Here is a 27,846-nt window from a genome sequence, read left to right as displayed (position 1 = left end):
TTCCAAATTTCCAAATTTCCAAAATTCCAAAATCCCAAAATTCAAAGATCCCTAAATCCCACCACTCCAAAACCTCACCCCCTAAAATTCCCCACTCCAAAAATCCAATAACCCTAAATCCCACCACTCCAAAACCTCACCCCCTAATATTCCCCACTCCAAAAATCCAAAACTAAAATTCCAATAATCCTAAATCCCACAACTCCAGAACCTCACCTAAAATTCCCCACTGCACTTGATTTTATTCTTCCGGTAAACTAGAAAATAATTGAAACGAAATCGAAGACGTCCGAGGAATTTTTTTTAATTAAAAATACCGATTCGTTGTTGTGCAATCGGGGAGCGTTTTAATCAGCATAATTTCCGGTTAAGCCCCGCAGTCCCATTTATTATTTAAACTTACCAGATAAAACATCATATAAATTAAATGTAGCGTCGTACGAGCTGGAACTTTCAATTAGAATTACAATTTCCTCGAACAGAATTCAAATTAATAATGGTGATTACTTTAGTTCCGAATTGATCCTCGCGACAGACTCTGTCGCTCTCGAGAGCAGAGCTAATTAAAGGCGTTTTATTACCCCGCTTCCCGGTGAAAATAAGTTTAGCCTTCAAAGTGGTCGGCAAAAATTTCATTGGAAATCTCTCGAGACACAAAGGCAAAGAAATATTCCGATTGAAGTTTGAATTCGAGCGGTGAAATTAGGATGATTGTTAATCGATCCCGGTTCTGGGTGATCGGCGCGATATTACGGAGGGTGAAAGGCAATTTTATCGAGGAATCCAGAGAAGGGAAAAGTAGCCGCGGATCGACGAGAAAAGAAACGTCGAATTACACGGACCACGATTCGCACAAAGCGACTGTAAATAAATAACAGCTCGTAATTCGATTTGCCGTTCACCGTCGACGAGAACATTTAACCCGGCCAGCCAATTACGGAACTTTTTTGCGCTTGATACGTCGTTAATTTCTTCGACGGACCATGAGAACGAACGAACGGAGAATTCTAATTAAAAAACGTATCGGGTAATCTGTTAATTGCCCGTGAGAAACGTCGATGAATTCGCAGGGTCTTTTCGAATTAATTTTATGGAGTTTCGATGTTCGTACTTTTTGATTGGAGCAGTCGTAACTTTTAGGTACAATTTATTATATCTTTGATAATTATTGGATATTGAAATGGAAATGAAAATTCTAATTTTTAGATACAATTTATTATACATATTTATTATAATTGTAATGCATAGGACTCGTTCAGAGATGAACATTATGACACACTGACTGCCACATCGTCCATATACATATCTATATGTATATTCATATACATATATGTATATGTATATGCATATGAATGTGTACATGTATACATATGTATATGTATGTGTGTATGTATATGCATATGTGTATACACATGTGTGAATGATGTTCTTCATATATGAAACATAGAACATTATTAAGAATTTGTTCATTTGAATAAATTAAAGTATTTATATTAACTGCTTTGAACTATGAATAATAAATATGAAAAAACATTGTGAACATATTTGATAAAATTTGTTAAAAATAAAAATATCTAATGCAATGTTCTACTGCCTCAATGTGACAGTGAATGTCTACATAATTTATTATATTCATAATGATCGTAATGTATATTGATTAAAACAGAGATAAACATGATTTTTAAACATGATTTTTAAACATGAATTTTAAATATGATTTTTAAATTTGAATTGTATTTACAATATGTTGCTCCATTTACAATTTACAATATAATGCTTCATCTATAAAGGACACAGCCCACAGTGTATTGTGAACCGTACACTTTTTAAACATGAAAAATTAAAACGAAGATATACGAGTATAATAAATAATTCTTTCTTCTTCATGAAACTATACGAATTCTTCTTCAGTACGTAATTTTCTGTCGTACAGTTATAATGTACATTGTAGCGCAATACTTGGTACTGTTCCTCGAAATATGTCGGCCATTTTGTATGACATACCACCATCTCTGCCACGTTCCGGAAGGATTGTAACTGGCGCGAGTTTTATTACACCGAACGTGACGGAAAAGTCGTAGAAAGTGCTACCGTGAGAGCATTTTAATTTTGATAAGTTTGCTGCATGGTTTATATGACACTCGTGGAAATAGTAGTTGAATTTGTAATATCTTTCATGACATGAATAACTCCGTAACACGGATAAGATTTTGTGCTATACATATTTCGGTAGGGTTCAAATGGAATAATTCTTTGTTCATTTTATGTAGCGATTGAAAGGGAAATTTAGAAATTGAGAGAATATAAGTATTTGGGAAATTCAAGAACTCTGATAATTTAAGAATTTGTGGAGATTAGATACCAAGAAATTTAGAAGCTATAAAATTACTAATACCAAAACTTTAAAGTCCATATACTTCGAAAATTTGCTACGTCCGAAGGATCAACGAGCCACTTGAACCCACGAAAATCAATCAAAATTTCAATCAGTGTAACGTAACTCTAAGTCTTGGAGACTTAGAGAGGACGTTAAGCTACCGGAAATGAGTTAAGCCGGCTACGTTACAGGATCGTACATTAATTATCCGGGCGCGGCTGCAGATGTAAGGGTGATTAAAGTGGAACGTAATGAGTTGTTTATCCTTGTTAGACGTTTCCCGGCTAGATGAGATTCCGCTCCGTCGACGAGCAGAAAATTGCGCGCTCAATCCGCGATTATATCTCGATTAAACGATACGAATTATTTTCGATGATGTTCGACTTCCGTTCGAAGCGTCGGTTCAACGTTGTCGGTTAATTTCGATCGTTCGAGTTTAAAAAAAGCCAACGGAAATCCCGACTCGAGATGGCCTTTAATGAAATTCGATGAATCTGATCGATGCTTTTCAATTAAATGTTTTCGATGACTGTATTTATCGCGCCACTGACGTTAATGACTGCGAAACAACACCGATATCCAAATGTTTCGGTGCTGTTCAGATTGCTTGAAAATTAACTATCACAGAAATTGGCCGAAATAGCTGGAGTGTTTGAAATGTTACATTATATAGGGTACTTTGTCGTACTTTAACGAGTCTCGTGACTTCATGATTTTATTGGGTAGTTAGGTAGAGACATATGTGTGACATACTAATTAGTGCATATGTTACAGTAAATATGATTAATCGGATGATTATACAGGGTGTCTCACAAGTAGTCCCTGAAATGGGGGTAGCTGACATGATTCTGAATAAGATTTGCAAAAATGGAGTTTCAAGTATATTACCAAAAATATATCTTTTAATTCTGGTTTCATTTTGTTACATGACAGTACATTAAGTCAATCTCCGTTCATGTTCCCGTCAGTACATTTAATTATTCCGAAGTGTTGGAAGCACAATGGAAACTTATTGATGCGCTCGTCACAGTTCGTGCTAATAATGCATTAATGTTGGTTACCGAATCACAGATGTTACAAGATATTTCATTTCAATTTCATCAGCGTTTCAATCATCACATCAAATCGATAACAAAGAGTTATTCAAGTTTCAGTCACTGTATAAAATCAAGACCTAAGAGTTATTTGAATTTTCCAAATTTCCTAAATTCCTAAGTTTCACAAATTTCACAAATTTCCCTCGATTCCTAAATTTCCCAAATTCCCGAAATTCCCCAAATTTCTAAATTTCCCGAATTCCAGAATTCCCCAAATTTCCACATTTCCCGAATTCCAGAATTCCCCAAATTTCCACATTTCCCGAATTCCTAAATTTCCCAAATCTCCAAATTTCCCAAATTTCTAAATTTCCCGAATTCCAGAATTCCCCAAATTTCCACATTTCCCGAATTCCAGAATTCCCCAAATTTCCACATTTCCCGAATTCCTAAATTCCCCCAAATCTCCAAATTTCCCTCGATTCCTAAATTTCCCAAATTCCCGAAATTCCCCAAATTTCTAAATTTCCTGAATTCCAGAATTCCCCAAATTTCCACATTTCCCGAATTCCAGAATTCCCCAAATTTCCACATTTCCCGAATTCCTAAATTCCCCAAATTTCCAAATTTCCCTCGATTCCTAAATCTCCCAAATTTCCCAAATTTCTAAATTTCCCGAATTCCAGAATTCCCCAAATTTCCACATTTCCCGAATTCCAGAATTCCCCAAATTTCCAAATTTCCCTCGATTCCTAAATCTCCCAAATTTCCCAAATTTCTAAATTTCCCGAATTCCAGAATTCCCCAAATTTCCACATTTCCCGAATTCCAGAATTCCCCAAATTTCCACATTTCCCGAATTCCAGAATTCCCCAAATTTCCACATTTCCCGAATTCCTAAATTCCCCAAATTTCCAAATTTCCCTCGATTCTTAAATTTCCCAAATTTCAAAGTTCCCTGAATTCCTAAATTCCCCAAATCTCCAAATTTCCCTCGATTCTTAAATTTCCCAAATTCCCGAAATTTACCTCGATTCCTAAATTTCTCAAATTCCCGAAATTCCTCAAATTTCCCAAATTTCACAAAATCCTAAATCTCCACGTTATAAGCTCTCCAACTCCTCAATTTTCCAAATTTCCAACCCCTCTAAAAGACTACCCCCAAAGAAGCGTTCCCCCAATAATCAAATCGAACGTCGAAATGAAATTGAAACTTCGAATCGTGCGTTGATTGCGCCAATATTGCAGCGGTTCCGTGCAACATATATTGCACTGATTCAGAAACCGTATCAGAACTAATACTGTATAAAAGTTTGAAAAAGTACCTAGCCGCACACAGGAAGATTCCCAGGAGCAATTTTTAAAAAGACTCCCGTCAAACTTCTTTATTAACTTCTGGAACGTGTTCCCTGGATAGCCTTCAAGAAGCTTTATTCTTCCTGCTGACTAAATCCTCGATATCGTTTTCATGATTCGCTCTGTTTGATAGCTGAGCCCGAACAGACGGGATCCTTGCTTGATACATATTCCTGGAAGGTTAGACCGTTAAAACAGAGACGTGGGTCTACATGAATATCGATCATTCCTGTGGTGAAAGCTCTGGATCGGAGAATTATTCCGGATCATGGCGAATTGTGGATTATAAACGGTGGATTGCTTTCGGAACAGAGTATACATCGAGTGTTAGCTTGTCTTCGAACTGCTCTTTGACGCAACATGCTAATTTGCATGATTGATATTCGATTAACCAAAATCTAGCGATTATGCTGTAGAGCGGACCTAATCGATTTTAATCATTTTCGTATGGTTGTTGAGGACGTCCGTCTAATGTGACGGGTTTAGGTTAGGTTACTGTTCTTTGGGAGATGATCTTTGACGTCAAATACAAACTTTAATGATTGATATTCGATTAACTAAAATGTCGTCAGTATGTACTATAGTGGATCATGTTTATTTTAACCTTTTTCGTATGTGTTGTTGAGGACGTCTCCCTAATGTGACGATTTTAAGTTAGGTTTGGTTTGGTTACTATTCTTTAGGAACTCTTTGACGCAACATGCTAATTTGCATGATTAATAATTATTCAGTATAGCCAACCACATTTTGATAAGCTTTCACATATGTTGTCGTTATCTCCCTAAAAAAATGTGAAGGCTTTAACTAGTTTAACGTAAGTTAGGTTAGGTAACTACTCTTTGAGAACTGAAACTTGAATGACTGATATTAACCACCTAAAATCTTGTGACACTGATTCAAATAATTTTCACATCTTTTGTCAAGCACGCCTCCCTCAGCAATGTGAAGGTTCTAGGTTAGGAGAGGTTAGGTTAGACATCCTTGAGAACATAATGCAGTCTGCTTCAGTATAACAAATGATTACTTATCAGATACAAAATGATTAATGTCTAACAAGACTAACTACGCTATTCAATTTTAACACGATACTCGATCGAAGATAACCTCACATTCACTCGATTAATAGAATTCAAGGCCTTAAATTGTCCTCGGAAAACCCTCGCCTAAATAAGTGAAATATATGAAAATATATCACCTAAATATATGAAAATTAATCAAATTAAAAGGTTATGTACGATTATCAAAAATCTGAAAATATTTTCATTGAATATTTCTGACCGTAGAAAGTTAGACCGTATTAACAATGTGAAAGTTCTTTCTTTCGAGGGGTAAAAGGGACTGACAGCTGGAATTGTTGGGAACTTTCGCGGATAATTGGATCAGATAACTTTTTATGTCGTTATCTCGGCGATGTTCGTGTCTGGCATGGAATCTACTAATTAGAATTTCAGCGTTGATCTCGCGATAACGCGAACTTTTAATAGACTGCCTTCTGACATCTTAACGCTTTAAACGGCTGTTTGCATCGTCACGTTACACATTAGGTATTCAGACTATAATCGTTTTATTTTTTATATTACTCTTTTGTGTTCATATGCAGCTTCAATATAAAATTACAATATTTTTGAACAATTTATCGTAATTCTTGCATACTGTTGGTTGCATTGTAATATTAAAGGCAAGATATTAATATTTCACTAATATTAATATTAATATTTCATTTATATATCACGTTTTATTTTACTTCCGTACTATAGTATTAATAGGTTAGTCTGCATCGCAGTATTATTTGCATGCTGAACTTGCATTGAATTCAGAAAACGTTGTTCTTCCACTTCAGCTAACACTGTATTATTTACAAGTGATTGTCTTTATTCATAGACAAAGTATCATTCTGTTGCTGAACTTGAAAATTAATTATTTATTTTTATCTTTACGTTCTGATTAAGTGACAATGTTTATGATTATTGAACTTCAATATGTAAAAATGAAATATTATTTTACTTATACCATTTATTTAATATTATTCGAATTGTACTATTTATGTTTGTTTTTGAAGTATCTTTTATAGATTGGTGTATAACGTTGCTATATTTGGAATACAATTTACCCATAAATTTACAATTTTTTCAAATAAGTATTTACCTTTCTATGTTCATACTTAAATTCAATTTAACATTGCAATATTCAGAGCTAGTTTCTAAACAGACTCTAACAATATCATATTAATTTAATTTCAGAAAAAATTGAATAAATTCCAGGAAATATTATGGTTTCTAAAAAATATTCCACGAACAAGTCACAATTTCCAATGAAGGTCCATTTAATAAAATATGAAATTCTGAAATAATTACTCGGTAGGAGAGCGAGTGTTTTAGTAAAATGAAACTCGAAATTCGTGATAATATGAAAACTAATATCAAAGGGACGGTTGAGGGATAATTTTCCCGATGAAAGCCGTGAGAGGGAAAAAGAATTGGTCGAAGGGGATTACCGAGTCGAGATTCGAACGCGGATCTTTCGCCCGAGGGTCGACTTTACTTTAACCGATTTAGCTATCCGGGTCATCGGCAAAATCTTTTTTCGTAATCCTTTCTGACACGGTTGCTGGCCACGTTCCTGCCATCTTGACGGATGCGATCACAAAAGAAACAGAGGAATCAAAATAACGTTTCTATCTCGAAAGTGCTACACCATGTGTAATTTATCCATTTTTCCTTTAAATGTACAGTTTCATTGAATTAAATTCAAAGTTCCTAGGCTATCTTTTGAACTTAACACTTTAATAGCCGCTCACACAACATGTGATAGCCAGAAGAATTTTTAATGGCTGCTCACACGTGTGATGCTACTTAAATGTGTTCTTTTCGTTTGTTTTACATGTGTTGAATTATTTCGTGAATTTACATAAATTTTTCTTAAATAAGAAATTGAATGAAAGAGCAACTTCTTAGTTTATACAATTTTAGCGTTAAATTAGAGATAAATTTGAAAAATAAATAGCTGAGGTACATTAACCTTCTGCGTTACGTTTTAGTGAGAGGTTAATTTTCGTAATTGTCTCTAAAGATTAATATTAATATTACATAATTAATCTCTAAAGTTTAATTCAGATTAAACCATAATCTCGCGATTATCTCGACAGAAACCATTAATCCTTTATCTCAAATTAAAGCACTAATCCTTTATGTCAGCTCGAACCGTAATCTAATAATAATCTTGAACCTCAACTTAAGCCATCTTAATAAATCCACAACTTCGAAAATTTAATTCGATTACGCTAATACATATTAAAAGCAGCAGATTTGTGTACAATCTGTAGCTCGAGTTCAACGAGATAATGCTTTTACCTGCAAAGATCAGAACTTTCGATTTTTTACGAGTCAATCAACGTCAAAGATAAATAATGTTCTCCCTCGAAGAAGGTAAATTCCTGACGCCATTATCGACGTTCTGAGGGAAGTTGACTGGTGAAAAATGAAATTCTTCCCTGATGAAAAACTCGTAATCCGGCGTGTCACCAGCGCTCGTTAGTATTATGAAAAATGAACGTAATTATGAGTTATTTAAAATGTCTCGTTAAGAAAACTAATTTATCAATGTACGGGCGGAATCCACTCTCGAACGTTATTAATCGAGAAATTTGTTTGTCGATTGCAGCAATACTGTTATTAATTGTTGAAGCAACGAAACTTTGGGGGTGGAGAGATTTACTTTGGTAATATTTATAGTGACATCTTGAAATTTGGTGGTTCAGGAATTTGGGAATTTGAGGATTTGGGGGTTTAGGGATTTCAAGGTTTAGAGATTTGAAGATTCAGGGATTGGCAAGTTGAAGAATGTGGGGGTTCAAGGATTTAGGGGTTTAGAGATTTCAAGGTTTAGAGATTTGGAGATTTAGGGATTGGCAAGTTGAAGAATGTGGGGGTTCAAGGATTCAGGGGTTTAGAGATTTCAAGGTTTAGAGATTTGAAGATTTAGGGATTGACGAGTTGATGAATTTAGGAACTTGAGGATTTGGGGGTTTAGGAATTTCAAGGTTTAGAGATTTGAAGATTTAGGGATTGGCAAGTTGAAGAATGTGGGGGTTCAAGGATTCAGGGGTTTAGAGATTTCAAGGTTTAGAGATTTGGAGATTTAGAGATTGACGAGTTGAGGAATTTAGGAACTTAAGGATTTGGGGGTTTAGGGATTCCAAGGTTTAGAGATTTGGAGATTTAGAAATTGGCTAGTTGATGAATTTGGGAGTTTCAGGATTTGGCGGTTTAGGTATTCCAAGGTTTTGAGAGTTGGAGATTTAGGGATTTAGGGGTTTAGGAATTTTGGAGTCTTAGAATTTGGAGGTTCATGGATTTCAAGGTTTAGATATTTAGACATCTAGAGATTTGGGGATTTAAGAATTTGTGGGTCTAGGAATCTGAAGGTTCAGACGCTTGGACATCTAGAGATTTGTAGATTTCATGATATGAATAGATAGATTTCAATATTTAGAAATGTGGGGATCTAGAGACCTAAAGATATATGTAGATGTTTAGGAATTTAAATATTTGAAGATCTAAGGATCTGCTCTCTAAAATCTCTAAACATTTGCATTTAAAGGTTTCAGATATATGAACATCCAGATTTGAGATATATGAGCATCCAGAAATTAGGGGTCCAGTGATTTTTACATCAAAGAATTCATGGACTTTTTGTTAACAATAAATCTTGCAATTTAGAGAGGAAAATTTGTGGACGCGTACTTGGTAGATTTAGTGTCAACGTTCTCATTTCGAGCTAGCAACTAGTAACTAAAAATAGCCAAAGCTGTCCCCTATCCCACATCCGCTTCCGCAAGATACACGATATCGATACAGCGTTCCAGAAACGTCTGTCAAGGATGAGTATACGTGGACCATTTTATTTGTTCCCACCGGAATCGCTCGGTAATGATATCGCTTACTATCGACGTACATATACGTATCTCGATGACGAGTTATTCCGTCTCGGTACTCACAGATACGAAAGCGTCCTCTTCTTTTCCCTCCTCTTATGCTTATCGTTATTTCTCCCGTGAGCATCAGCCTACGAGCATTCTTCGTAATTGAAATGCTGATTATGAAACGGTAAAATGACTGAAAGTTCAGCGACAAACTTTTTCCCTTCCTCGTTGAGCTTCCGCTCGTTGGATTCGCTATTCATGACAAGGATGAAAAAGTTTCTTGAAAGAGCAACTGCTAGTATCACACGGGATAAACCGTGTTTCCATTGTAACGTGAAAATGGTAATTTCTATTGTGCCCTGTATCTGGTGCGGGTTAAACAGCGTGGGTTGCTTTCGGTTTATAGACTACGCTTTGTAATCAGCAACGGATGCACAAGTTTCGCTTTCAAGGCCCAAATATGCTCTCTCGTTTTCCCTTTCGATATTATTTTTAATTATAAATTGTTAGATGCTATACAAGGTGTTATTTCTGACACAACGCACTATTTTTCACTTACTTAGATTAGGTGGGTTAGGTGGGTTAGGTGGGTTAGGTGAGTTAGGTGAGTTAGGTGAGTTAGGTGAGTTAGGTGGGTTGGGTAGGTTAGGTAGGTTAGGTAGATTAGGTAGGTTAGGTAGGTTAAGGAGGTTGGGTAGGTTAGTATGTTAGTAAGTTAGTATGTTAGGTAGGTAGGTAGGTAGGTAGGTAGGTAGGTAGGTTAGTGGGTTAGGTAGGTTAGGTTGGTTCCGCAAGTTAGGTAGGTTACGTAGGTAGGTAGGGTAGTGGGTTAGGTGGGTTAGGTAGGTTAGGTTGGTTACGGAAATTAGGTAGGTTAGGTTGGTAGGTAGGTTAGTGGGTTAGATAGGTTAGGGGGTTAGGTAGGTTAGGTTGGTTACGCAAATTAGGTAGGTTAGGTTGGTTACGCAAATTAGGTAGGTTAGGGTGGTTACGCAAATTAGGTAGGTTAGGTTGACATAATGTAGGTAACCTAACCTAAGTGAACTCATTTTGAAAATTTCAACGTTGTCTTTCTTATTTAGTAGTAGGTTATGTTAGGTTACTACATAAAACCACGTTTAAATGTTAAAACAAGGTTAGGTTATGTTACTAACTATTTCTACCCTATAATGTAGTACTCATTACCCTACTTCTTAAGGCAATTGAAGATTTGTACATACTTTATTTATTAAACACAAAATGACTAGGGCTCCTAAGGTTCTTTGAGAAAATACATTACGAAAATTGAAATTATATAAAGAAAGTTAAAAACCTTGTATATAAACATAGTTTTCGCGACAAACCAGGGAAAAATCGATTGGAAAGTTTGAAGGGCCTCTGTGAACTTGTTTGCAGTGAACTTTCACACGAGCCTCTCGTTTTCGTCGCACTACGTAAATCCTGACGATCTGATTTCGGAATTAGTTAAACTTTCCGGTACTTCGTACAATCACGAGTGACATTTAGATATCAGAGGGAACGTATAATTATCTCTTCGTTCATGATTTATGTAGATTACCCGATTTCCAGCCTTGTTTCAGTAATTTCCATTTAAACCATTCTGAACATCGATATGCAACCTTTTGAAATGATAAGATTAAATTGCAATGATTATAAAAAATTTAACTACCGAAATCAGGATGAAGAATTGAATTGTTGCGGTTTCTGTTGGAATTCGAAATTATTTTTGTTTCAAAAAATTATTTTCAGAGGAAAATAATCACATGTGTATATATTACACACATTAACAAAATAAAATTCATACACGCTTTGTTAAGATATAATTTGATAAGTGAAACGAACAGAGACACTGTATTTAAGGGTGGCCGTATATTCAAAATGGCCGCCATTACCTAATATTCCTACTGTCGTTTCTATATTCTAGATTTCTAAATAAAATTGTCAACTAGAAATTGTCAGTATCTTCCCAACGTCTCATACGACTCGTTAAGAAACGCAGTTCAAAGCTGAAAAAAGTGTAAGAGTGAAGGAACACTCGATCGTGAACGAGAGCCGTAACGTTGTTAATCGTCGGGTCGCGTGCGAAAGGTGGGCAAGATTGTGTGTCCCCTTGCAAATTAGGCAACTCGTTTGTATGCGACGTTCCGTTTTGCCAACGACATTTTTCCCTCTTTATCGATTAAGCAGCCACTTTCTTTTCGCCGGTATTGAATAATGCAACGCGACCGACATCCGTCACGGTCTACAAATACCGCGAGACAGGGAGATCACTGAAAAATCTCGATTTTAACCTCTTAGCTGGACGGAGCGACGGGACTTCTGACATTTATATTTAAATGTTACACATGGAGGAATATATTGATTGAAAGGATGGAAGTCGGCCGGAGGGGAGTGCTGGTATCGCGAAGCCACCGGCCTTTCCTGAAAGAAAAAGATCGCTTTCAAAAGGAATATTTGCTTGCGAAATTCGTGTTTGGTATCTTTTTCAAGAGGGTATTTTATACGGTCGAGTTAAACGGTGGGCGGTTGTTAACTCATTTTGGTTGCGGTTCATTAAATCGTGGGTTTCTGTGCAAAATTAACGCATACTTTATTCCACAGATTATTATATCTGAATGGCATTCATGTTTCGAATAAAATATTTCAAGATTGGAGGTCTATCTTATACCTCCTCGTGTTATATCGCCACGCGTGGTATTGTCACGCGTTATAACACCACGCATTATATCGCTACGCGTAGTATTGCCACGCGTTATATCGCCACGCGTGGTATTGCCACGCGTTACTATCACCACGCGTTATATCGCCACGCGTAGTATTGCCATGCGTTATATCGCCACGCGTGGTATTGCCACGCGTTACTATCACCACGCGTTATATCGCCACGCGTAGTATTACCACGCGTAGTATTTCCACGCGTTATATCGCCACGCGTAGTATTGCCATGCGTTATATCGCCACGCGTGGTATTGCCACGCGTTACTATCACCACGCGTTATATCGCCACGCGTAGTATTACCACGCGTAGTATTTCCACGCGTTATATCGCCACGCGTAGTATTTCCACGCGTTATATCGCCACGCGTAGTATTTCCACGCGTTATATCGCCACGCGTGGTATTGCCACGCGTTACTATTACCACGCGTTATATCGCCACGCGTAGTATTTCCACGCGTTATATCGCCACGCGTACTATTACCACGCGTTACTATTACCACGCGTTATATCGCCACGCGTAGTATTACCACGCGTTACTATCACCACGCGTAGTATTTCCACGCGTTATATCGCCACGCGTAGTATTTCCACGCGTTATATCGCCACGCGTAGTATTTACCATGCGTTATATCGCCACGCGTAGTATTACCACGCGTTACTATCACCACGCGTAGTATTACCACGCGTTATATCGCCATGCGTAGTATTACCACGCGTTACTATCACCACGCGTAGTATTACCACGCGTTATATCGCCACGCGTAGTATTACCACGCGTTACTATCACTACGCGTAGTATTACCACGCGTTATATCGCCACGCGTAGTATTACCACGCGTTACTATCACCACGCGTTACTATGACCACACGTTATATCGCCACGCGTAGTATTGCCATGCGTTATATCACCTCGCGTAGTATCGCCACGCGTTACTATCACCATGCGTTACATCGCCACGCGTAGTATTACCACGCGTTACAATCACCACGCGTTATATCCTTTCGCGTTATATCGCCACGCATAATGTCGTCATGTATTGTAATCCTATGCATTATATCGCCACGTCTAGTATCGTCACGCGTTATGACTCTACGCAATATATCGCCACAGATTATAGCCCTCACTCAATTGCTTACTTTTCAAACTAACAAACACAAAGGAATACTGCAATAAAATAAATGTTCCGCCTTCAAGTCCTTGAATGGCAAAAAGTAGCGTATAAATCTGAAGAAAAGTAAAAAGTCCGAAGTTTCCCAACGGGAAAATCGCTTCAGTTACTTTCCTCCAGAGAAATATTCCGGAATATTTATTACCGGAAGCGTGTTACAGCTTCGACCTGTATTCGTGTCGGTCGGCGATAAAGTAATTATACGCTAGCCGCAATTCAACGAAAAAATCGAGCGTTAAACCATGAATACTAACCCCGGGTTAATGTTGGTTGTTTCAGAAAACGCGAGCCGTTTATGCAGACCGGACGGCACCTGGAACAACTACAGCAACTATAGCCTCTGCCGGGATCTTCGGGAACCGGATATCGAAGGAGGAATCGAAATTATATCGACGAAGATTTATTTCGTCGGATACAGCATCTCGTTGTTCACTTTGATCATTGCTGTTTCCATTTTCCTTTATTGCAAGTAAGTTATTTATTGTTTATGAATTTATTGTATTATGAATTTCCTTCTTATTTGCTCTCGAAATGTTTGGCTGCTGCGAGTTAGATTTATTACAAGATCTCGGATCCATTGTATTTCAACTAATTGTAAGTTCGAGCATTAAAACTGTAAGCTCTTACAAAACTCGTATCTTACAACAATTTCAGAAGCATATCTCGCTATCACGATAATAATCGAGTTTGAAATGACAACCACAGTATGGGTTCCGGATACCTATGAATAATTTCGGGAAAAGTGGCATGAATAATCATGGACTGGTCCGAGCAGTCGCAAACCAAAATTATTCCACTATGTGCTAATGGATGCGGTAACAGTACTGTAATCAAATTGTGCACATAATTAATTAATTTGTCAAACAGTTTCCTTACTCAACGTTTCTCTAATTAATATTCAAAATTTCAAGAGACGATACGGTAATATAACGAGAGTCTACTGTATATAACAAAATGTATAATCAAGTACATTTTTAATTTTGTAAATAATCATTTACATGAAAATTTTGTCGTGAAGTTTACTTCAATGAAGTGTCTGAAAATGTTGATTATGAAAGGGAATCTTTTATATCATTTTATAGTCGCTTATCAAAAATGCAGAATGTATGTAGAGTCTACTGTGTTTAACAAAATATATAATCAGGTACATTTTTAATATTGTAAATAATCATTTACATGAAAATTTTGTCGTGGAGCTTAGTTGAATAAAGTGTCTCAGAATTTTGATTATAAAAATGAATTTTTTATATTATTTTATAGTCACTTATCAAAAATGAATCTCTGCGAAGTCCACTGAGTTTAACAAAATATACAAGTATATTTATAATCTAGTAAATGATTATTTACATACAAAATTGTTATGAAAATAGATTGAATAAAATGCCTCAAGTTAATTACAAATGTGAATCTTTTATATAATTTTATAATCACTAATCAAAAATGCGGATCACCGACAAAATTATGGTCAACGACATAACAGAATTTGTACTTCTGAAAGAAACGCAACGTTTGAAAAGGTCATTCATTTCTGTGGGAATGGGGAAATTGCAACAGGTAAAATTCCCTATGGATATGGAAATTATTAAAAGCCATTACTGCTGGTGCTTTGAGGTCAAACACTAGAGATCGGGGAAACATGAATTTTGGAAACACTGAATAACCCGGGAAATACAGAGCACGGAACTCGGGATATTTTATTAAACACGTATGGGATCTAAAATACACACTTCCGAGATGAATTCCGTGGTTTCCGGTGGGTTTTAATTATTAACAACACGATACACCTGATATATCAGACGTCGAAATATTACCTTCAGTTTCGACCATATTGTCTATATCGATTACACAAATTTAACGTTCTCGAATTTCTTTTCTTTGGGGTTAAATTCTGTACTGAATTATTTATTTCCGGGGACAAAATTTATTGCGCTCTTTTTGAGAGAATTCTTTATCGGAAGAATATCGAGTTTCAGGGGTTTGACAAAAATTACTGAGGCATGAAATATGTAGGATGAAAAATAAAGGGGATGTATAAATTTTGCTGATATTTCGTAATGGTTAATTTAATGAATGTAACATTGTGAAATGTACAAAAGTATACATGTACAAAAGCTTTAATTTTAACAGTGAATATTTAATCCGTAATAATGAAAGCCGTACTGAATAATTAAAATAAAATTTGTTGAGAACATATTGTTAAAGGAACAATAATTGAATTAATATATATTTGAAATTCTAAAATGTTTGAAGAAAAGTCTGTCTTTTTATAACAGTGCAAATATTAACAGTGTAAATATTAATTAATATTACAATATTGTTACAAATATTAATTCAATCATATTACAAAATTGCAATGTGAAATATCAATAATACAAAATTGCAATAATAATTCATCAAAGACGCATGAAATTGCAATAACATTTCACCCAAGACAATGCATAAAATCACCAAACAGATTATATTATTCCAATTTAAATATAAGACTCATCCAACGATAAAAGAATCACAAAAGAATTCCCGGAGCAGTAATACCATAATTGCGCTTATAAAATGTTTGTAATACATTTATAAATGTAAATAGTTCATTTCCATGTTTGATGGGATAATACCCAAGGCAGAGGTTGCAGTATTTTTATATCAAAGCAGTTTAAAAGACTCCGTTGCGGAAGCTCGTCTGACGTCGGAATTATTTCAGTTTATACTACTGAAATTACCCAAGGGAAGGAGATACCGCGTGTCGCGGCATCATTCGTCTTATTCCACTGAAAACGAATGGCACTGCGATCGAACCGCTTAAAACTCGACGCTTTGATACACTCGCGTGAATCCGACGAATTACTATCCGTTTTGTGAAACGGATGCTATTCGTGTGTGGATCTTATCGCGTTGGTTTGAGGAAAGATAGCGTGTTTCGCGTCGAACAACTGTTCCCTGCGAAACGCACTTTAAATATTATGCACATGATATATAAATGTATGACACATAAATGTGTGTCATTTTGTTTGTACTGCTGTACTGAGTTTTTTTAATTGTGAAGAAAATGTTAACTTTGTTTTTGATAGTTTATTTATGCTCTGATATTACGGGAATTCACACACTCCCCATTTCCTACATTTCCTAATTCCACATTCCCCAATTCCCACATTTCCCAATTCCACACTCTCCAATTTTTATATTCCCCAATTTCCACATTCCTCGATTCCCACATTCCCCAATTCCCACATTCTCCAATTCCCACATTCCCCAATTCCACACTCTCCAATTTCCATATTCCCCAATTTCCACATTCCCCAATTCCCATATTCCCCGATTCCACATTCCCCAATTCCACACTCTCCAATTTCCATATTCCCCAATTTCCACATTCCCCAATTCCCATACTCCCCGATTCCACATTCCCCAATTCCACACTCTCCAATTTCCATATTCCCCAATTTCCACATTCCCCAATTCCCATATTCCCCGATTCCACATTCCCCAATTCCACACTCTCCAATTTCCATATTCCCCAATTTCCACATTCCCCAATTCCCATATTCCTCGATTACACATATCCCAATTCCCACATTCTCCAATCCCCACATTCCCCAATTCCCACATTTCCCACTTCCACACTCTCCAATTTCTATATTCCCCAATTCCACACTCTCCAATTTCCATATTCCCCAATTTCCACATTCCCCGATTCCCACATTCCCCGATTCCCACATTCCCCGATTACAACATTCCCCAATTCCCACATTTCTAAATTCTACACTCCTCAATTTTCACATTCCCCAATTCCCACGTTTTCCAATTCCCACTTTATCAAATATTTGATTTTAAGTATTTCGAGTTGTAAAAAAAAGAAAAATATACTGATCGAATAGAGTAACCTCCTGCTTTTTCGAAGTCGGATAAAAAATAAATTTTGTGCTCTCAACAGTATGGCTACATGAAATTGTACTTTGAAATTATACTTATTAGATGCTGTGTAATATCAGAGAAGTTGCGATCATGATATCAAATGGACGCGAAAACACTGACATGATATGACAGATATCGAAATGACACTTATGGCACGCTATTTTAATCTCGGCTGTATTAAAAGCTTAAACTAATAATATCGGAATGGATGTTAATGTTACGTTAATTGAGCGTTACTTTTAACGACATTATCAATATCATAATTGATCGATCGGGTTTCAAAATGATAATTTATTACGAGTTGTAAAATGAGACGAATTTAATTCGATAATGCGATTATTCTTCCATATAGAATAGTCCATGAAATTGAAGTTTATGCAGTGTACGCATGAAAATATAATTTCCAGTCGATCCAGAGATAAAAGAAACATAACAACGTTACATTCAAAGGGAAAATTATCCTTTGTCCACGCATGTTCGAGTTAAACGGGACGAACAAAGGAATCGAAGAATGAAAATTGAAGAAAGAAATTGCGCTTTCGAGCATACGCTTCCTACGTATTGTTTCCTGCACTATAAACAGAATGGCGCAGTCCATGCGTGAATACGGAAAAACTGTTTTCACGGAAAATACTCCGTTTTCTGCGTTGTCGAGCTGCGGAACGATACGCGAATGAAACACGACGTTAATTATTCGGTTTGAGTTTGTTCTTTTGGGGTGCAGGTGTTTTGGCGGGTGGAAAATTTACCACTTCTTAATTGCGGATTTTGGAATTTTAGGATATTAGGGTTTTGGAAATTTTAGATTTTTGAAATTTTGGGAGGATGGGATTTTTTGTTTTTTGAGGTTTTGAGATTTTAGGGTTTTGGGACTTTAGAGTTTTGGGATTTTAGGGTTTTGGGACTTTAGAGTTTTGGAATTTTAAGATTTCGAGATTTTAGGGTTTTGGAATTTTAGGGTTTTCGAATTTTAGGGCTTTGGGATTTTAGAGTTTTGGAATTTTAAGGTTTCGAGATTTTAGGGTTTTGGGATTTTTGGGTTTTGGAATTTTAGGGTTTGGGACTTTAGAGTTTTGGAATTTTAAGGTTTCGAGATTTTAGAGTTTTGGGATTTTAGGGTTTTGGAATTTTAGGGCTTTGGGATTTTAGAGTTTTGGAATTTTAAGGTTTCGAGATTTTAGAGTTTTGAAATGTTAGGGTTTTGGAACTTTAGAGTTTTGGAATTTTAAGGTTTCGAGATTTTAGGGTTTTGGAATTTTAGGGTTTTCGAATTTTAGGGCTTTGGGATTTTAGAGTTTTGGAATTTTAAGGTTTCGAGATTTTAGGGTTTTGGAATTTAAGGGATTGGGAATTTTAGGGTTTTGGGATTTTAGGGTTTTGAGATTTTAAAGTTTTGCAATTTTAAGGTTTCGAGATTTTAGGGTTTTGGGATTTTAAGATATTGGAATTTTAGGGTTTTGGGATTGTGGAATTTTTTATCTTTATTTGATTTTAGGACCTTCAGTCTTTTCGAATTTTGAATAAGTCCTCATAAGAAAAATTCTCCTTGAATAATTATTCCACACCCATCCTCACATTGTCTCAATTCCTCATTAATATATTAATATTAATAACATCGGCGCTGATACTAATATGAATAATAAACTAATACCGATATTAATATTAATAATATTAATTGAGCGTAACGCTGCTCCATGACCCGCAATTAAATTAACACGCGCGCATGCGCGAACCAGGCTGCTGTTCCAAATGGCATCTAAACTATCTAATAAACTTGACATAATTCAAACAAGTTTATATCTTCATGTAACATATTACATAGCGTACTGTAATGAATTATAGTAATGTAGTTATGTTAACCTAACATACTATAACGTAATTATAGTAACACGTAATAAAACTTAATTGAAACATGAACATTCATTCGTTTAAATGAACAATGTAATATAATATACATAAACCATCATTCGGACCTAAATGGCAATCGACGCCACAGCATCATTCGAGATCAAAGCGTTTAGCAACGTTTACGTTAAACAACTTTTGGTCAAACAAGCTGATCGACCAACGTTCCCTACGTAAACAGAATTTCGATGGAATGCAAACGACTTCTAATCGTTCAACTCGAAGTTGTCCTTTTGTCTACGTTTGCTCGAACCACCTGCTGCTGTCAGCTGTAGTTGAACGTGTAAACCTTGTAACAGCATAATTAACAGGCGACGGAAACACTACCTGTACTGTTTTATAATAACTTCTAGCAGGACCGGGATATTAACATGAACACTTTGATAATTTGTCTTATGAAATCGGTTGGTGATTTGTATTTCTTTTTTGATCGATTATTAAGTTATTCTTTAAATTTCTTTGCGAATAATGTTTACTTTAAACAGTTCTTTGTTTTATATTAAGTAAGAAAGCAAGATATTTTGCATTGAATTTGGGACTACACTTTTCAAATTTCTACATTTCTCAATTCTCACATTCCCTGATTCCATACTCTCCAATTTCTACATTCCTCAATTCCAACATTCCCCAATTCCACATTTCCCAATTCCCACATTCTTCCATTCCCACATTCTTCCATTCCCACATTCCCCAATTCTACACTCCCCAATTCCCACATTCCCCAATTCCACACTCTCTGGTTTCCACATTCCTCAATTCCCACATTTCCCAATTCCACAGCCTCCAATTTTCACATTCTCCAATTCCCACATTGTCCAATTCCACATTTCTCAATTCCCACATTTCCCAATTCCACAATCTCCAATTTTCACATTCTCCAATTCTCACATTGTCCAATTCCACACTCCCCAATTGCCACATTCCCCAATTCCCACATTTCTCAATTCCTCATTTCCCAATTTCCACATTCCCCAATTCCCACATTCCCCAATTCCCACATTCCCCAATTCCCACATTCCCCAATTCCGCATTTCCCAATTTCCACATTCTTCCATTCCCACATTCCCCAATTCCGCATTTCCCAATTTCCACATTCTTCCATTCCCACATTCCACCATTCCTACATTTCCCAATTCGTACATTCTTCCATTCCCAATTCCGCATTTCCCAATTTCCACATTCTTCCATTCCCAATTCCGCATTTCCCAATTTCCACATTCTTCCATTCCCACATTCCACCATTCCTACATTTCCCAATTCCACATTTCCCAATTCCCACATTCTTCCATTCCCACATTCCCCAATTCCCACTTCATTTAAGAATAATTTTACTGGTACTAATTCTGGTATCAAGTCTATTACTAATTTTATTAAATGAGAGTGCGATTAAAATGGAGCTGAGTTAACAAGATGGCATCATTTTGAATAAAAACGGGAAGTCTCCACTGTCTAACACTTTAACGAATACAACAATAAATAACGCAATAAAATTTTCCATTAAACAATATATATTCACCAGAGAACAAAACGCAGAATGACTACTATTAAAGTAATTTATTATAATTATAAATAACAACATTTTACTATTATTTAACGAAAGGAAATTTTTGTTGCAGAGAACTGAGATGCATCAGGAACAACATACACACGAACCTAATGTTCACCTACATTCTCGCCGACTCCATGTGGATTTTGAACAACGTGATACAGGTACAGAGTCTTAAATATCCACTCTCGTCCTCGTATATATACATACACAACCTGTGTAAAGTATAACGGAATAAAATTGCTATAAGTAGAGAGGAGAAGCCCATTATCGTAGACCATCGCGTTATCAAAGGGAGGGTCGTTCTTTGGCTTTTTAGAAGCAAATATGTTCACCTCTTTTCATTAATATTTTACATCAATATGTGTGCTCCATAGTGCCATTTTCTAGTTTAAAATTATGTTCATTGTTTGTTTAGACGTGCTTGTTAAATTAATTATTTTGTGTGATTTTTTGCGGACAGTTTTGTACTTCATTTTTATGTAGCGAAGTACTGTGTTTCTGAAGTTCTGCAACATCAAATTATTGATTACACAATTTCTGAAATTTCTGTGCCCCAAGTTTCTATACTTCTCAAGTTTCTACATTCCCCAATTCCCACATTTCTCAATTCCACATTCCCCAATTCCCACATTTCCCAATTCGACATTCCTCAATTCCCACATTTCCCAATTCCACATTCTCCAATTCCCATATTCCCCAATTCCACATTCCCCAATTCCCACATTCCCCAATTCCACATTTCCCAATTTCCACATTCCCCAATTCCACATTCTCCAATTCCACATTCTCCCATTACCACATTCCCCAATTCCCACATTTCCCAATTCCCACATTCCCCAATTCCACATGCCCCAATTCCCACATTCCCCAATTCCCACATTCCCCAATTCCACATTCTCCAATTCCACATTCTCCCATTACCACATTCCCCAATTCCCACATTTCCCAATTCCCACATTCCCCAATTCCACATGCCCCAATTCCCGCATTCCCCAATTCCATCATTCCCCAATTCCATCATTCCCCAATTCCACATTCCCCAATTCCACATTCACCAATTCTACACCCCCAAATCACTATACTTCCAAATCCATTCACACCCAAATCCTAAGCTCCCAAATCCCTACACCCCCAAATTTCTTTATTCCCAAATTTCCACACACCCAAAATGCTACATTCTGAAATTTCTATACCCCCAAATTCCTACACCTTCAATTAATATATTCTCAAACTTCTACACCCTCAATCCACTCCATTTCCAAACTTCCATACTCCCAAATCACCCTCTATACCAAATCTCAATATTTCAAAATTCACATCTCCAAAACTCCACATTCATGTACCCACTTGATCCCCATCCCCTAGTCACATATTAAGAATTCCACACACGAAAAACATATCTAAAATCCGTATTCGATAATACAATGAAATATCCCTTAACATACATTTTTATTCATGACTGATGATGCAGCAACACTCAGAGGTTCAACCTTTGTTCTCGTCTTTTCATAAAGAATCTAGTCCCCTTTCTATAGAAACCTTCTCTCGTTCAGAGTTTGAATAAAAATGGTAGACGGTTCCAGTAACCGACTTTACGATGTTTTTCGGGTCAAAGGTTCATTCGAGGTGAAATGCGACACGGAACGCCGCCACTTGTTGCTGGAACGTGAAATTGCGATATTTCATAGGAGACTACATATTCTAGCTGATAAATGAAAATAGCAGGATTGGTGTGCTACCGAAATATCTTCCGATTTTTGACTGAATTATTGCGTTGTTATTGCGAACGAACCGATGTTATAATAATACTGTTACAATATTTGGACGTTTCGTTGTTCTGCTGAATAATTTACTGAATGTTTATCGGAATAATAATTGATCAGGGTAAATATTTGAAAATTTTCACTATGGCAGAAATACTGAAAAGACAAAAATTAATAGATATTTGGAGAAGTTACAATTTTATTTTTAGTCGCGTGGGCTGATTGTATTAAACAATATTACATTTCAGAATTAAATTTATTTTCGTTGCGAATTGCAAAATTAATGAAGCGTAATTAAACGTGTTTTATTTGAACGAAATTGTACAATGTGATATTGTTACATTATTGAATATTACATATTATTGCAATTGAAATAATATAAATTCATGAAGAATAACTAAATACCATTGCAATATTAATAACGTAATAATTGAAACTTTTTACCAAACAAAATGTCTACTTGAATGTTCTATTAATTTTCTGGATTCAAAATGGCCGACTCTCGGCGCGTTCATTAATCAGCCACGGTAGAAAGAAAGACATTGTAAATTATTTTGCACGAATGCAAAACTTCTGAGTGTCGCAATCAATTTCTTATGACATAATCATTATTTGCAGCTCTCCATGCAGCCGGATGTACCTACTTGTGTGGTGCTTTTGTCTCTGCTGAATTATTTCCAACTGACCAATTATTTCTGGATGTTTGTGGAAGGTAATTGATACTACTGCAAAAATTTCAATCAAATCGATCTTTATATTTGATTAATTATATTTAGAAACAAACAGTAGTTTCAAGTTGGTGATATATTTCAGTGAGGTGGTATTTGGTCACTGTTACTCTTGTTTGATAAAGATGGACCAATTGCGACTCAAATCTTTCACTACTGTAACTTTTGAATTATTTATTTTTTAACTTTTTAATGTCTTCATTTATTTTGAAAATAATATTGGAAGGAATCGTGTGAGGTTTAGGAAATATTTTATTAAATTTAAACTGTGAATGACAGGTTAGATCAGTGACCCAATTTCGTCTGATTAAAAATTGTAGACAAAATCTCTTAAACATATTCAGTCTACTATTACTGTTATGAAACAATAATATGATACTGTTACAATTACTAGTAATGACATACTATTACAATAATTATTTCATATAAGATACCATTAAAAAGTTGTTAATAAAGTAGTGAAAGATTTGAGTCGCAATTGGTCCACCTCTACCAAACAAGAGTAACAAATTATACTATCTTGTCTAAAAATATGCTATTACTATCTTATCTTGAATACAGTTTCTATTGTACCACGTAGTCTAAAAAGATCATTTTCTTCTCAAAGAAAAAATTCCTTTTACATGTTCTAAATTAAATCGTATCTTTTTTCCAGGATTATATCTGTTTCTCCTGGTAGTGAAGACTTTCACTGGTGACAATATCAAGCTCCGACTATGCCTCATCATAGGCTGGGGTAAAACTAAAAAATTCTATTATTAATTTCATAAAATCGTACATGATAAGTACTTCTAATTCAATGACACAGAATGCATTAAATAATCTGAAGATTTTTATTCGTATTAACCATTTGCACTCAAGAGATGACTCTCAGTTGCCATTTTATTTAATAAACAAATTTTAAATGAACATTTGACTGATTTTATAATATGACACATGTGGTGTGTCATGTGATGTGTCATAGTGAAACAAACAATAACAGAAATTATTAGTAAATAAATAATAGCCTCAAAAGAATTCATTTAACTTTTTAACCAGTAAGTTTTAAAGTTGCTGTTTGCAAACAGTCAAAATGACTGCAAAGGGTTGATATATTCTTGTTCTTATAAACACACCTCCAGCATGAAATTTTCAATTCGTTAAATCGTAATTAGCGTAGATAATACGTAAAATTCCAAATTCACCAGAACCAGGTGAATGAGCCTAATTCGCATGTAATGAACCCAGAATTATATGACTTTAATCTCGTTACATAGTTAATTAAATGGAATGTACCACGCGTTCCATTCGTTTGGTTAATTAGTACAAATTCCGACTACACTTTGTTGTAACGAGGGTTTCATTCTGAAACTCCGACAACCGAACTACAAATAGTTCTCTTCTATCTGTCTTATAACGTTATTGTCAAGCGTTACACGTTCAACACACCCTGTGTATTGTATCGATTTCCAGGGATGCCGGTGCTGTTTATCGCCATGTGGGGAATCGCAAAATCGCTCGATCAAAATATTATGAACCAGCCCAACCAGGTAAATATCGGGTCACAGTCATTTTCAATTTAATCTAATTATTTTGCAAATTCAAAAATTTTGATTACCTTTTAAATTTATTAAAATTCAAATTTTTCATTATTTTTAAATCCAGTAAAATCAAATTGCAATTTCGCATTTTTATTGCAATTAAATTTTGCGTTCGATTTTAATTATAATCTGTATATTCAAATTCGCTGAAAATGTGTTTAATATTTTAGTTATCTTATCGTTGTGGCAATAATTAGCTAGCTGTGACGCAGCTGCTTAAAAAATAGGTTAGGAGGATAATCCTCATTTTTGCTTTCTCTTTTGACAAGAAAATTTTTTTATGTCAAGAAAGGAACAGGGAAAGTTAGGGTAAAATATGACAGCTAATATGACAGCTAATATGAACACTGTTATATTAGATTTCTGTTTGAGGACAAAAGAAGTAAACGTTATCTGTAAGTGGTAGGCTGGAGACTTTTAACATTGGAACTACCAAAACAGTCATTTGAAACGTTCACAAATTTTCTTTTTTTTATTACAAGGTTTATTAAGATATTCTCTTGCAGTGTATACTAAATGTCCCATAAAGAAATTCTTCAAATATGTTTCAAGATCAAAAATATTAACCTCAAATTAATTTTAAAGTTAGGTTAAGCTAACCTCACCTCAAATTAATTTTGAGGTTAGGTTAAGTTAAGCTCATCTTAAATTAATTTTAGGTTAGGTTAATTTAAGGTTAAGTTAAGAAGTTAGGTTAAGTGAAGCTCATCTTAAATTAATTTTAGGTTACGTTAATTTAAGGTTAAGTTAAGAAGTTAGGTTAAGTGAAGCTCATCTTAAATTAATTTTAGGTTAGGTTAATGTAAGGTTAAGTTAAGAAGTTAGATGAAGTTAAGCTCATCTTAAATTAACTTTAGGTTAGGTTAATTTAAGGTTAAGTTAAGAAGTTAGGTTAAGTGAAGCTCATCTTAAATTAATTTTAGGTTAGGTTAATTTAAGGTTAAGTTAAGAAGTTAGGTTAAGTGAAGCTCATCTTAAATTAATTTTAGGTTACGTTAATTTAAGGTTAAGTTAAGAAGTTGGGTTAAATTAACCTCAAATTTGGGTTAAAAAATTAGGTTAGATAGCTCCAAAGACCCCTACATAAATAAATCATTGCTGTAAATAAACCATTCACAAGAAAATCCCAAACAAGAAAAGTAAAACATTATCCACGACTTTTGAACGAGATTTTCCCTGAAAAATACGAAGTAAGGAGATAATCCCGTTACAACTCGAGCCGTATACGAATCTCGACGGCGCTCGAGTCCCCGTGGCAAGTTGGCTCGAAATAGATAGGATCAAATGAACGGAGCACACGGCGTCGATCCTGCCAATTTTCTCGTATACCATGCACGTGTGTAAAGAAATATCCGAAGAATTTCGAGACACGATCCGTGATAACGCACCGTTCCTGAACTACGTGACACGAAGACAAAACGGAACAGTCGATACGTCGGAGAAAGTTTCCCCGGAATACGTCAGTCATCGTGACATTTCCCTTTATCGACAGATTTTTCATCGTGTCACGAGTTATTTTCTCGTGGCCGCGGTTTAATTTCGCGCTGAAACTTCGCGATACGAGATTTCAAAAGGTACTCGTGCGTTTTTCGCTGACGGAATTATAAATGTTTATATATAGACTTTGACAGGTTGAAAAATTGATGGTCAAGTGGGATTTGAAACGGGAATTGATTTTTTGAGGATATTCGGAGTGGAGTTCGATAATTTCGTGAGATTGGGGCTGAGGGGCGGAGTTTATGGGGAATTATGGAGTTGGTTAATGATTTATTTTTGTTAGAGTGTTTGGAAATGTAGGAATTTGAGACTTCTCCAATTACATATTTCACACTTCTATATTTTCCAGTTCCACATTCCCCAATTCCATATTACGCAATTCTAGATTCTCCAATTCCATATTCCCAAATTCCACATTATCCAATTCCCACATTCCCCAATTCCCACACTTCCCAATTCCACACTCCCCAATTCCCACATTCTCCAATTCCACATTCATCGATTCCCAAATTCCCCAATTCCCACATACCCCAATTCCCACATTTCCCGATTCCCACATTCCCCGATTCCCACATTCCCCGATTCCCACATTCCCCAATTCCACATTCACCGATTCCCAAATTCCCCAATTCCCACATACCCCAATTCCCACATTTCCCGATTCCCACATTCCCCGATTCCCACATTCCCCAATTTCACATTCACCGATTCCCACATTCACCGATTCCCACATTCCCCAATTCCCACATTCCCCAATTCCACATTCACCGATTCCCAAATTCCCCAATTCCAACATACCCCAATTCCCACATACCCCCATTCCGACATTCCCCGATTCCTACATTCCCTAATTCCACATTCCCCATTCCCACATTCCCCCATTCCCAAATTCCCCAATTCCCACATACCCCCATTCTCACATTCCCCAATTCCCACATTTCCCAATTCCACACTCCCCAATTCCCACATTCCCCAATTCCACATTCACCGATTCCCAAATTCCCCAATTCCCACATACCCCCATTCCCACCTTCCCCGATTCCCACATTCTCTAATTCCACATTCCCCAATCCCACATACCCCCAATCCCACATTCCCCAATCCCACATTCCCCAATTCCACATTCCCCAATTTTACACTCCCCAATTCCCAAATCATAAATTACTCGAATAAGTGCATTGATCACTGATATTTCAACCCCAAAAGTACCTAAAACCCCAAGAGTCCACCAAAACTCTTTCCAAACAAATTTAAAATTAATACCATTTTTTTAAATAAATAAAACTACCCCATACAGAAAAATTCCGAAACCATTTTTATAAGAAAACACCTAATAAAG

At 35.9% G+C, this 27,846-nt stretch overlaps 1 protein-coding gene across 5 annotated transcripts in view; it reads left to right on the top strand.

The window, feature by feature from the left end:
- The window catches only part of Dh44-R1 (Diuretic hormone 44 receptor 1), a 74,147-nt gene that overhangs the window by 40,566 nt on the left and 5,735 nt on the right, over window positions 1–27,846 (top strand). For all 5 annotated transcript variants that reach the window (XM_012286832.2, XM_076530488.1, XM_076530487.1 and 2 more), the window contains exons 2-6: window positions 13,859–14,048; window positions 21,007–21,100; window positions 23,321–23,414; window positions 24,086–24,166; window positions 24,883–24,959. In XM_012286832.2, coding sequence (XP_012142222.1) covers window positions 13,859–14,048; window positions 21,007–21,100; window positions 23,321–23,414; window positions 24,086–24,166; window positions 24,883–24,959 — 536 coding nt within the window. The remainder of the gene's footprint in view (window positions 1–13,858; window positions 14,049–21,006; window positions 21,101–23,320; window positions 23,415–24,085; window positions 24,167–24,882; window positions 24,960–27,846) is intronic.

The sequence above is a fragment of the Megachile rotundata genome, chromosome 4, assembly GCF_050947335.1.
Source record: "Megachile rotundata isolate GNS110a chromosome 4, iyMegRotu1, whole genome shotgun sequence".
NCBI lineage: Eukaryota > Metazoa > Arthropoda > Insecta > Hymenoptera > Megachilidae > Megachile > Megachile rotundata.
This window is presented reverse-complemented; position numbering and strand designations above follow the sequence as displayed.